General features: G+C 47.9%; 1 protein-coding gene across 1 annotated transcript; it reads right to left on the bottom strand.

Annotated features, from left to right (window-relative positions):
- Window positions 1–2,141: 2,141 nt before the first annotated feature.
- On the bottom strand, window positions 2,142–2,549 carry LOC121286757 (60S ribosomal protein L27-like). Its single transcript, XM_041203790.1, has one exon. It carries the CDS (start codon window positions 2,547–2,549, stop codon window positions 2,142–2,144), a length of 408 nt encoding a protein of 135 aa, XP_041059724.1.
- Between the last annotated feature and the right edge of the window lie 11,289 nt (window positions 2,550–13,838).

Here is a 13,838-nt window from a genome sequence, read left to right as displayed (position 1 = left end):
TTCATTTTATTCCTTGGATGAGAATGCACTATGGGCTTGACATCTGACCGGTACTCGGCTTTTTGCCAATACCTTGTTCCTTCCGGACACTTGGGAATGAAATGGAACAGATCAGAGTGACATTCTGATCTCCAGTTTCTCCTTTCTTTTTGTGGGGAACAGCTTTGACCACACTCTAAGGACAGGATCTTCCGGTCGGCGAGTGGGGGTGGGGCCCGCTCGTCGACGCGTAAAATGACGCGGGATGACATCGGGTGGAACCACCGACATCACTAGGCGTTATTTCCATTTTCAGGTCGGCGGAGGCGCAGCCAAGTCAGCTGTGCGCCCGCCGACCTGTCAAGGGCCTATTAAGACCATTGAAAAAATAAGTAACATCATTAATGGACCTGCCTGTCCAACCTTAAGGTTGGTGGGGTGGCCGGGAGCCCTGGCAGGCTTCAGAAAAAGCATGAAACCTCATCCACGGGCGGTTGAGGTTTCATGAGGGTATTTAAATTTTTAATAAAGGTTTCAATAAAAGTTATGGACATGCCCCAACTCATGTGACAGTGTCACATGAGGGGACATGTCAGGGAAATCTTTCTATCATTTGTTTAACAATTTTTAATTTGGAGCTGATCCCCCTGAGGCAGCACTAGCCTCAGAGAGTTCAGTGTGCTCTTTCGCGTGCATGCGCGAACGAACGCACTCTCGGCTGAGGGAACCCCCTCCCCACACCTACACAGGGAACACATAGTGCTTGCTGATGGACGTGACGCTGGGCGGGCCTTAATTGGCCCGCCCACGTAAAATGCTGGCGCGCCCCCCGACCGCTCCCGCACTCTTTCCACCCCCCGCCCCCCCCCCCCCCAACCCACCCCCAGTGGGGGGAAAATTTTCCCCTAAGTCTTCTTGTAACAATCAAGTTGAAATAGGATATTCATCATATGAGGAATCCTGGCTATGAAACTATGACCTACCACTCCTTGGCTTGACAAACCAATGTGGTTTGCCACTGTAAGCCACATTGGATATACTTTAGCAATAAATACTTTTGCTTCATGACGGGAAGCTGATAAATCAAAGCTGTTGTTTACTGCTTAAATCGTACCTCTTTTTATAGACTAAATACAATAATCTTTAAATACTCTTGCTTTTCTCTGGTAGTAAGCTCATATGTCCATTTTTGGAGCCAAGTGGTTCAGACAGAGCCTGAATTAAATGTAGATGAGTAGGTATCACTTGGTGGCACTATTGACGACTCCTTCCATCATTTTATCTGTGATTGGAAGGAGTCTGTCAGGCATTAATTGATTGAGTTAGATTTATCCCATTTTTATGGATAGAACATACCTATACAATCTTCCACATTATCCGGTCAGTGCCAACCGTACCAAACCAACTTGGCTACGGGTGCAGCTGGCTCTGTGCACAAGTCTTCAGCCCTGAAGCTGGGGTGGTGCTGGTGTATCCAGTGTACTCAATCTCTTAATGTTAACATGGAATGAACCAAATTGGCTATGCTTCTGATGCTTCAAAATGAAGCTGAAGTTCCCTGTGTATTGCTGAAAACAGCCAATTTTTTGTCTTGCCTTCATCAGGACAATGCGCAAGAAAATACCAATGTCAGGGCAACAACATATTTATGCTGCATGACAAGAGAGTGCTGATTGGTTGGCAACTTGAATCTGATTGGTAGAGGTATTGCCTTGGAGAATGTATCAGTTGATGGTGACTGACAGTTAACTGCCAAGCATTGTTTGAAACTTAAACCACGCAGCTTGACTCTGATTGGTCAAGTTGTTGCCTCAGGGATGAACCAGTGAATGGCTATTATTTATTTTGTTTAGCTGAAACAGGTGCAATGTGTGTACATGTTTTTTCTGTCTGCAAAGAACAGGGCCCTGTGTATTAATATATGTAGCTTTCAGTACACAAAAATGCGCCCCACAGTGAGCCCGACTGACAATCTTAAATTAGTTGTCAGCATAATCCTTAGCACATTGAGGATTATTTAGCAAATTTTGTCCAATTGCGGAATCACATCTAAGGTTTGACGCTGTTTTGAGCTTTATTTTTCGAGCAAAGCAAATTTATTCATATACTACACCAATGCTCAAAACATTTTAATTGACTGTTTATTTATGCTGAAATACAATTTAGAATCGGAACTTTTGGAAAAACCATTTATCCTTTCCTGTCTTGTACCGTTCCTCAAACTTTACTTTGACTTCCCATCTGGCTTTGCGTTTCAATGCAGGATCCCTAAAAACATCTTTGTTCACAATAGTCTTATCCAGAGGAATGTCAACTGAGTATCTGGTTGGCATCAGATGATTGTAGTTATATACTTTCACAAAGGACTTGATCTTGGATCTCTTGGCCACCTTCTTGCCCATTTTGGCAGTCACTTTATGAGGGTAACGATCTATACCAGCAACAAGAGCATGACTGTAGGGTCTGTCAGAGGTCCCATCATCGATGCTCTTCACAATGACACCTTTGCGCCCAGCATAACGTCCGGCCAGCACCAAAATAACCTTCCCAGGTTTCATAAACTTTCCCATTTCAGCTCCATTGCTGCTGCTCAGTGGCCGAGCTTTACAAGCACAGGCTGGCTGGGTATGGTCTATACCTTGCCCATTGCGAACAGCAGCTGGGACATGCTGTTTGATATGATCCACCACTCTTTGGGACATATGGCCTACATACCTAGCATCACACTGGCACTGAAATTCATATACCACATTAATCATTTGTATGATAGGCAGAACATCTTTTTGGCTTGACGGCAGCATCCTGTTAGTGGTGAATACCGTTCATGTCGCTACTGCATAGTAGCAACATGAGACAGCCAGTTTCACCTGTTGCTCAAATTTTTGAGATATCTTGCCCTTCCAAGGTAATCTGAGGTAGATTGGGCACCTTTCATGGTTGAAAGTGACAGCTTTGAGCTTGTTCCTGAGTTTGTGTGATATACCCTCATTCGATCATTTCGCACTATATATCGCAAGAGAAGAAATTTATATTTGGAGACATAAGAACATAGGAAAAAGAGTATGCCATTCAGCCCCTTATTCAGTGAGATTATGGTTGATCCATGTCTTAACTTTACTCACCTGCCTTGGCTCTATATCCTTTTCTACCTTTGCCTAGCAAAAATCTATCAACATCAGATTTAAAATTATTAATCTTGCTACCTTCTAAGAACTTTTGTGGAGAGAGTTCCACACTTTTACTATCCTTTTCATGTAGAAATGTTTCCTAGACCTAAATTTCACCCTGAGCTTCAGAACCCTGACATTGGACAAAAAGCGGGTCCTGAAAGCTCGCACTTGGAGGGACCAGCTCTGCAATTTTACTACAGGCAGCCTTATATTTGTCCGCCTGTGGGCCTGCTGTCCAATTAAGGTTGGCAGGCAGGTTTCTGATGCTGCCAGCCCATTCAGAGGACCACTGAGGCATGCAGAAGACCCCAGGGCTTCTGGGGTAAGCTTAAAAAAGAATATTCAGGGGCTGTGGGAGGTTCGGGGGTTAACCTCCACAGGAGCTGCCCTCTCTGTAAAGTGGCTCTTAATAAGGCCTTTAATTATGCGACTCAATTGCCTACTTCCTTGGAAAAGGCTGCATTTGATCCTGCTGCTGAGTAAATGTCCCAGCGGTGAGACCACATCGGGGACTGTCCTGTGCTGCTCCCCATGATTTTACCATGTCTGCACTACCACCCAGGTGGCCATTAAAATTTCACCCCTAAAATCTCTCCTGAGTGGCCTGTCACTCCTTTTATGTCCATTTGTTCCAGTGCAGAATTTTCTTTTGGGGGGCTTGGGGTGTGGTGGAGAGCGGGCGCGGGCGGGCACGGACCCGATCGCTGCCTGTGATTGGGTCTGCGCTGCATTTTAAGCTGGTGGGCCAATTAAGGCCCGCCCAGCATATTTGCTGACTCCCGTGGATAGTGGGAGTGTGTGGGTGGCGGCGGGCATGCACAGACCACCGGGTCCAAAGGTGACCCGGCAGTCTGTTTAAAAGAAAGCCTGGCAGCCTTTTGTAGGCTGCTGACGATGGCCAGTTCGATGGTGCACCACAGGGGTCAGGTGAGCATGCCAAGCTGCAGGGTCTGCCACAGGAGCAGGGTAGGCCAGGGGGGCCAATGCACCCCTCGTTTTTCAAATTAATGCCTTGCTGCCCCCCTGGAGGAGGTGGCAATACATTGGGAGGTGTTGCTCCCCCAGGATGGGAGGAGGAGGCCCCCCAACATGACCAAACGAGGAGGAGGAGGTGATAACTGTGACGCACCTGGATCCAGTGCTGTAAACGCTTCAACAATTTGTTACGCTCTGGCGAGGTGAGTGCCATGTTGGCATTGGGCATTTAACCCAGCAGGTAGCCTTAGCCTTTGAGGCCCCCCCCCCAAAGTCTTACTGTCATGACAGCATTGAATCTTGTAGGGCATTTTTCCTTCGCCAGGTGGGCAAGCAGATAGTGCCCATGCTTAGATCAGCCTGAGTGGTTCATGAGGAGATGAGTTCTCCCCCGCATGTGTTGCTGTTAGTCACACATGACTAGTCTGGGGGCAACCTGCAGGAGATGCAGCTAGGTGCAAACTCAGAACTCCAACTCATGTCCTATTCAGGGTGATGAGATGGTGGAAGGGGAGCCTCAAGGTGTCGTGGCAAAGAACCATCTGCTGCCCTCTACGCTGCACATAGTTGCACAGCATCCTTGTGATGGGAGCAAATACATGTGGTCCCTAAAGTGATGTACGCAGCATGTGTCCAAGGGGCTGTTGGGGGGTTGGGAGCAGGTGCACTATCTTTGTGTGAGTGATCAGTAATAGCGGGGGGAGGAGGCACTGGAGGCCTGGTATGGCCCACTGTGGTTGGGGTGCGGCATGCACGTGCTGAGTCCATGTGCAATTTGCTGTAATGAATGGTGTTCTCTTTTTCTCAGGAGAAGAATGCTCATAATGCGTCAGAGCGTGCGAGGACTGGAGGTGGCCAGGCACACCTCATCTTAAGCAGATTTGAGCCGGAGGCCCTTGAGCTGGAGAGGCGCCATGCACCCAGTTCAACTGGTGTTGGTGAAGCTGGGGTGGCACGGCCAGGTATTTGAGGCCAACAGTGAGATTTGCAATGTCCTTCCAACATCCATAGCACTGATGATTGTAAAGTTTGTTATTGCTGCAACATTGCTCGGTCATAGAGTGATAGAGTCAGAGGTGTGCAGCACAGAAAAGGGCCCTTCGGTCCATCGAGGGTGCGCAGGTCAAACATGTACCTAACTATTCTAATCCCATTTTCCAGCACTAGGCCCATAGCCTTGTATGCCATGGTATCGCAAGTGCACATCCAAATACTTATTACATGTTATGTGGGTTTCGGCGTCTACCACCCTTTCAGGCAGTGCATTCCAGATTCCCTACACCCACTGTGTGCAAAGGTTACTCACCACATCCCCTGTAAACCTCCTGCCCCTTACCTTAAATCTATGAACCCTGGTTATTGATCCCTCCACCAAGGGGAAAAGTGCCTTTCTGTCTACCCTATATATGCCCCTCATAAGTTTATACACCTCAATCATGTTCCTCCTCAATCTCCTCTGCTCCAGGGGAAATAACCCCAGTCTATGCAATCTCTCCTCATAACTGAAACTCTCCAGGCCAGGCAACATCCTAGTAAACATCCTCTGCACTCTCTCCACTGCAATCACATCCCTCCCATAATGCGCATTTCAGAACTGCACGCAGTACTGTAGCTGTGGCCAAAGCAGCGTTTTCTACAGTTCAAACATTACCTCGCTGCTCCCATATTCTATGCCTCGGCTAATGAAAGCAAGTATGCCACTTGCCTTCTTAAACACCTTATGTACCTGTCCCACTACCTTAAGGGAGCAGTCGACATGCACACCAAGGTCCCTCTGATCCTCGTTATTTCCCAGGGACCTACTGTTCATTGTGTATTCCTGTGCCTTGTTTGTCCTGCCCAAGTGCATCACCTCACAATTATCCACATTAAATGCCATTTGGCACTCATCAGCCCGTCTGACCAGCTCGTCTATATCCTCCTGTAATGTAAGGCTATCCTCCTCACTGTTTAGCACCCCACCAATTTTCGTGTCAATTGGTTCCAGAAGGTTGAGCGCATAATGAGCCGGTGGAACAGTGATGAAGTTTGTCAGTGTGTGCATGCTAACTGATTCACTGTCCTTGTTATTCCTTTCAGCATCACCAGAGCACGGCTGGCAGGAGGAGCTGCAGATGCCCCCTCTCACACCTGAGGGCCCTCAAGTCTAACCAGTGTCACACCATTTCTGCGAGGCAGGCACCAGCGCAGATACTAGCACCTCGGTGGGCATTGGAACATCGGCTAGTGTCCTGGGGCACAGTGGAGAGGGCACTTCACATTCGCTGGAGGAGCTGGCAGAGAAAGGGAGTGCCGATGGCGCCAGCAGTCGGAGGACTGCTGGGAACTAGGCACATGCTCAGTTGGTGCCTGATGATGCGCCTCTGGAGTCGTTTGCGTCGCAGCAGCTGCAGGAAATGTGGTCGGATGTGCAGGAGCATCTGGGTGTGATACATGAGTCTATGCTTCACTTGGTGTCCATGGTGGAGGAGTCTAAGTGGACGCTCACCGAAGCTATGAGCCACATGCCCGAGTACCATGCGCCCTCCATGGAGAAAGTGGCGACTCTCATGGAGACCCTCCTCCAGGAGACCTGCCAAGGCTTCTTGGGGATGCGTTCAAACCAGCAAGCCCTCACATTGACAATGAGCTCAGCTGCTCACTGCCAGCATGGGAGATGGTGTGGACATCAAGCTTCCCAGCATGTTGCCCATCCATCCACAGTGAACAGGGAGGTCCAAGGTGACCTCACATTGGCGCAGCAGCTGCCTGTCATCTATGTGGGCTCCTCTCACGGCTCTCCGGATGAGGGCACCAGCTCCTGCCCCCCTCTCCTAGTGACCATATCAGCCGGTGAAGCTGTGATGACTGGAGAGATGGCAGCTGTGGAACTGGCAGATCCCTCCCAGGCGGGCCTAGCACAGGCTCCATGGGCCAGAGGACGACCGCCAAGGTCTTCGAGACCAGCAGGACAGCAGAGCCAGCAGGCTGTCTCAGATGCCACTCCGAACGATGGGGCAGCTCCAAGTAATAGCATCTGGAAACGGAAATGTAAGGCATATTAGGCACAACACGGGTTTCTCATTGGTGCTTTTGTGTTGGCGCGAGATTAGGTCCTTAGGATTTCTTTTTGCTTGATTACATTATTGTTTAATAATTAGGAGAACTTCTGATTTGAAAATTAAATTTCAGATGTGTGACCATGGCTGAGGGTGGTTCGTTTGTTCTGCATGTTTAAGAAAATTGTCATGAGTGTTTGTGTGGACATTCAAATTTATGTACAAGGCCCTTAATGTACAAGTTCCTGTTAATGCCCTGGCAAATTTTGCACTTAGGTGTCGAGTATGGATGCGCCAGGCAAGGCTGGTCCTGCTGATCCATTTGCGTTGTGCTAGCTGAAAGTTCATTGGATTAAAGCCTCCCGGGTGTCCCTACCTCCTTGGTGTAGTCCCCGGACAGCGCCTACCCCCTCAGCATTCCCCTGTGCATACTTTTCCTCAGAATCAGTGCTGGACTCATTGTGTGCAGCCGCAGACACTGTGTCGACATCTTCATCGTTCACTGCGTCCCCCCTTTCCAGTGTAAGATTGTGTAGAGCGCAGCATGCAACCACTATCACTGATGCACCATCTGGGGGATACTGGAGTGCGCCGCCTGGATGGTCCAGGCATTGGAAGCACAACTTGAGAAGATCGATGGCTCTTTCCACCACAGCCCTTGTGGAGGCGTGGTTCCTATTGTACTGCTGCTCAGCTTTGGACCTTGGATGGGTTAGAGGCGTCATGAGCTACCCTCTGAGGAGATAGCCCTTGTCACCCAGCAGCCATCCATCAAGCTGAGCCGGAGCACTGAAGAGGCCCGGCACCTGGGAGTGTCTGAGGATGTAGGCATTGTGGGAGTTGCCTGGGTACCTTGCACAGACTTATAGAATCTGCATCCTGTGATCACACACTATCTGCACATTCATGGAGTGGAATCCCTTCCTGTTGACAAAGGCACTGGGCTCACCTGCTGGCAACTTGATGAACGCATATGTGCAGCCTATTGCACCCTGGATGCGGGTTAAGCCAGCAATGGCCATGAAGCCTCTGGCTCACTGTGTCTGATTAGCCTGGTCCCAGCAGAAGTGGATGAAGGTTAATGCATGCCTAAACAGAGCGTCTGTGACCTGCTTGACACAAGTGTGGACAGCTGATTGGAAGACAACGCAAAGATCACCCAGCCCTGGAAGGAGCCAGAGGCATAGAAGTTGAGGGCAGCTCTGACCTTCAGAGCCACTGGCATGGGGTGTCCGCCCACACAGGGGAGATCTCAGGGCCAATCATCTGACATATATAGTTAACTGTCTCCCTTGGGAGACAGAGCCTCTTTCGGCACTGCACCTCAGACATATTGAGGTAACTGCTTCGCCACCTGTTTACCCTGGCAGCAGGATAGTGGTGTCTTCTGCAGCCCCTTCCACCTTGGACTACCTCTTGTCCCTGCGCCCCGTGTGCATATGCCTGTACTCCCAAAGGTGGCTCCCCTGGAGGCTGAATGTGCACTCCTGGCCTCCTCCTTCTAGCCCTCCCTTCCTCCTCAGAGGAGCTGCCTCCGGTGGCCATGTCAGATCCCATAGCCAGGCTAAGGGAAGACTTCCTGAAAGCTACAGGCCCACAAAAGATTCCTGACTGCAGAGTGCTGACCTGAAGGTTAAAAGCACACAAAAAGCAGCTGGAATGAATTCTGAACTGCTGCAAATCACACAGGCAAGTTTAATACACTTTCTCCAATAAATACTCCACAAAGCAGATTGACGACCCCACTAAGCCTCTTATCCTGCCTGTGGATGAGGTTCATAGAAAAGTCTCTTATCTGCCTGCCTGTTGTGCCCGTGCGCCGACCCAAAGATCGCACGGGCGCCTGAAAATTGGTGTCGATTGAAGATTAAAGGACCTTAACTGGCCCATTAATTAATGGCGGGTGTGCGTCGGATTTCATCGTGCACCCGCCCAGCAAAATATTGAGATGGCGCGCAGTGACGTCGGGATACTTGCCCAAAGTCACTATGCGTCATTTTACTTGCGGACGTGCGGGGCCCGCCCTCCACATGTCAAACTGAAAATTCTGCCCCTAGTATCGTCTACCAGGCATGAGAAAAACAAACTGCTTTAGAGTCACATTTTAAAGGTAGAAATATTTTGCAATATATATCTACCAGTGGATAAATGTTCTGTGGAAAAAGAGCTTGTTTCTGACATTGTGCTTAACATGACTGAGAGAGAAAGGCATTTTTCAAATGTCAACTTTTCTCTGCCAAAACATTGTAGTTTTTGAACTTTACAATTTCCTCTTCACATTTTCCCCATGTGCCTTTGTGCCAAACTCACACATACGACTCCCTGCTGAAAAAATGATTTCCTTCTTTGCGGTGATTCTTAAAAAAAAAGTTATGCTGTGTAGAACGTCATTTGTGGCTTCTACTGACCCTTTAAATAAATAGGCCATTACAAAGTTATTTATCTGCCTTTGATAAACATTATTACTTGGCTTGATGCTGCCCGTTTTTGGGCTGTGGCTTGTATTTCCTGTCAAACCACAGTTCACCACTGACATCATTCAGCTGCTTGTTTGTGTTTATTTTTGACTGAAACAACCAAACTGCAATGTAGTGGGACGTCGCCCCTGATGTTTTAAATTCAGTGTCATTGCTGTTTTGTATGTTATCAGAGGTAGTTTTATTGGTTGGTTTTATTGAGATTTCTGGAGTTTTACTCCAACGCAATGCCTTAATGCCAATGCTAAACACAGGGTTTATGCTAGAACAGATATCAGAAAAACAAATGACATGGTAATTGAGGTGCTTAATCCAAGCACACACGGCTCAGTTGGTAGCATTCTAGCGCCTGAGTCTGAGGTTTCAAGTCCTACCCTACAACTTGAGCACAAAACTCAAAGTTGACAGTCCAGTGTCACTGAGGGAGTACTGCAATGTCAGAGATGCTGTCTTTCAGTCGAAACCAAGGCCACATCTGTTTTCCCAGCTATAAAAGATTCCATGGTACTATTTTGAAGGAGTGCAAAGAAATTATCCCCCAGTGTTTTGGCCAATATTTATTCCTCAGTCAACATCACAAAAACAGATTGGGCAGAATCACTCGTGCCCGCTGGTGTTAGGGGTGTTCAGTGGCTTGAGCAGACAATATAGCAAGAAGGCCAAAAATCGGTTTCGCGATGTTGTGAAACCAGTTTGCGATTGGCAATGACGGGCTGTGTTACCCACCATTGGACGTCAGGAACCTCATTGTAATAAATCAGCAGATCATTTTTATATTTATTTATTTATATCATTGTTTATATCATTATCCAGCCTGCCGGACTCATCCCCCCCACTTGCTGGATCGCCTGCCCATGTCAGTGTGATAGCACGCTGATGTGTTTCACAACAGCACATAAGCGACATGCACCTGGCAAGCTGCACTTTGCTCAGGACTTTGAGGCTTCTTTGCCTACATTACTTCAGGCAGCACTCATGGTCATCAGCGCCAGGCTTCGTAGATAGCACCACATCACTTTGCAGGTCTCTACCTACCAGACCAGCCATATGATGGGGGTGGCGTTGCACGGCTGCAGGGCTAGGGCTTGCTTGGGGAAGGGTGAGAAGTGCTCTCAGGCAAGGGAAGAGGCTGCAGGGCAAGGGCTGTACTGGGGAAGTGGGTATCTCAGGGTTTGTGTGGGGGCACAAGTGGATCTGTGCAAGTGGCCCCAAGATGGTGAGGGCTGAGGTGGCAGTCTCCAGTGGAGATGGGGCCAGATGGAGATGTGAGGGTGTGTGTGAAAGAATAAGTGGTGATGTCCCTCGAGCTGGCAGTGAGTGAGATGCCAGTGCATGTATGATGGGCTTGAGTGTGTGAGTTTAGAGTGATGAGATGGTTGCCTTACCCTGGCAGCATGGATGAGGTCAGTCATCCTCCATCTGCATTAGATAGCCAACCTCCTTTGTGCAGCATTGGCACTGATCACCACTGCTATCACCTACCAAGCTGGAGTGGTAATGTTGCTGCCTCTGCTGTGGCCAGAGCGGGAGCAGAGGACATCATGGCGGGCCTCTACAGTGTCCAAAAGGCGCTCAAGGGACGTGTCACTAAACCTGGGAACTATGGTCTTTTTGCCTTTCAGGGCCACCCCGTCATCTGTGCAGCAGTCCTGGGCTGGAAGCAGTGAGAGGTGTGCACCTGGCTGCACTTTAAATATGGCATCCAGCATGCTGAAGTGGTGAATTGATGGCGTGGTGAGTGAATGAGTGCCTGCTGGCTCTGGAAACGGTGTGTTTCCTGGGAATGCATAATTAATGCAGCGGGTTTGGGACGATATGGTGTGAAAAGCCATCATTGCAGTTAGTGGGCAAAACATTTTACCTGCCCGCTAACGCACTTAGTGCAAATCTGGGACAATTCTGTCCAACATCTAGTTATTATAAATGTTTGTGGGAGTTCACTGAGCTCAAATTGGCTGCCACATTTCCTACATTATAAGAGTGACTGCACTTCGAAGAAGTACTTCATTGGCTGTAAAGTACTTTGAGACATCTGGTGATCGTGATGAGTGCTATATAAATGTAAGTCTTTTATTCTTTTTTTCATTACTTGTTTACCAATGTTGCTAACTGCCTTATTTCTTAGTAATTTGATCACCTCAAGGGTGATAACCAACTCTAAATTAAGAGATGAGAGTAACCACTTTTAATGACTGCTGAGAGCACTGGTCCACAAACCACATGTGCCGTTTAAACAAATTTCATTTAGGATATTTTGAGCTACCATGTTTAGGATGACATTTTCAACAATCTCTATTGATGTACTCAGACCCACCATCATACTATATTGGCAATGAGATCTGAGGATGAAAATTGGCTTACCCCATTTTTCAGAGATGTGAGAGTTGTAATTTGTTACCTTCCCACACTGGTTCCATTGAAGGTAGACAGCAAGTAAATTTGTTGTTCTCACCCCATTACCTCAAAAGCACTGTAAATGGAACAGCAGGGCAGAGAGGATTTCAGGATAAGAGACGCAGTGGTGGAGACATTAGTGCTGGAGGTGGGCAGGAGGAGAGATACCATGGTCATGGTTCCAAGCGGAGGTGGGGGTTGAGCACAGGAGGCCTCAAGAACCACCCTCAGAACAGAGTGGGAGCAAATGGCTAGGGAGGTCAATGTATGGCATCTGATCTGAACTTGAGAACCTGGCAGTAGTGCCACAAGACTAACCCCCTTGACATGACATCTCTTAATCACCACACCACCAACCTCTCACACTGCACAACGTATCACTTCCATCACTCACCCATCAGCACTTCCTGGTTCTCAGGAATCACACCTCACATTCAGGTACTCCATCTCACTCTCACACTTACCAATCCTGCAAGCCCCATACCCACCTCTCACTGCTTCCACATAGGCCCAGCTATTCAGTTGTGGCAGGCATATCATTCCAACACAATGCAACACAGTCACTGACATTCTACCCGCTCTCTTGCAGGACAAGGTGGAACACAATATAGCAGAACTGTTGAGGGATAAGGACACCTGCATCTTCTTAGCCCAGTGGAATCGATGGCTCTCAGCATCATGGGACCAGCTGTGACAGCCCATCGTATCGGTTGTTGCCTTGTAGATTGAAGACATTGCCATGTTCCCACATCATGTCCCTTTTCAACTCCTAGCACTTCTTCATCCTGCAATCTGGCATGAAGAGCAAGCTGCAGATGATGTGACCATGGACCTCTTGCTTCCACCTCATCACCCACACCCCTCCCACTGCACCCCACTCCACCCTCCCCATTCTGATTTCCTGTTTTCAGATATCTAAGAACTGCCACCTGTCAGCCACAGCAGTCAAAGAAGAAAAGAAAAACTTGCATTAATATAGCCCCTTTCATAACCACTTGATGACCCAAGGTGTTTTACAGCCAATTAAGTTCTTTTGAAATGTAGTCACTTCTGTAATGTAGTAAATATAACTCCCACAAACAGCAATGTGTGACCAGATAATTTGTTTTTGAGCCAACACTGACAAGGAAAAAGATAGAGAGCACAACATTGATGAGGATGCCCATTACTTGATCTGACACTCCCAGCCCCAGCTCAGCTGCTTTTTTTAAACATTCATTCATGGGATGTGGACATCGTTGGCAAAGTATTTATTGCCCATGTTTATCTGCCCTTGAAAAGATGGTGATGAACTGCTTTCTTGAACTACTGAAGTCTGTGTGCTGAAGTTATATCCATACTGTTACTTTTACATAGGGACTTCCAGGGTTTTAACCCAGCAATGTTGAATGGATGCAATATATTTCCAAGTTGGGGTGGTGTGTGACTTGGAGAAGAATTTGCAGGTAGTAGTGTTGCCATGTACCTGCTGCTCTTGCTCTTGCTACCTGACAGTGGCTGGTCACCTCATCAAAGATCAAGTGCCCTCTGGTGTCAGTAATTAATACGGTATAGATGGAAAACTCTTTAGCCTCAGTCACCTCCGTGCCAAAATTAAACTGCTCACTGTAAATATACATGATCTACAATTTGCTGATGACTGCATTGTCCTTGCCTATCCTGCACCAGATAAGCAAGCCACTCTTGATCTCTTTAATTCTGCATACAAGAAACTTGGCCTGTCCTTGGATGTTGCCAAAACAAAACTCATATATGAACCCATACCTGGTCACTCAAATATTCCACTTCCTATACATGTTGAAGCA

This window comes from Carcharodon carcharias, chromosome 14 (assembly GCF_017639515.1).
Source record: "Carcharodon carcharias isolate sCarCar2 chromosome 14, sCarCar2.pri, whole genome shotgun sequence".
NCBI classification, from domain to species: Eukaryota; Metazoa; Chordata; class Chondrichthyes; order Lamniformes; family Lamnidae; genus Carcharodon; species Carcharodon carcharias.
Note: the sequence above shows the minus strand (reverse complement) of the source record. Positions and strands in the feature narration are given on the sequence as shown.

Coding starts and splice junctions, on each gene's coding strand:
- LOC121286757 (XM_041203790.1), bottom strand. CDS start 2,549: ATGGGAAAGTTTATGAAACCTGGGAAGGTTATTTTGGTGCTGGCCGGA.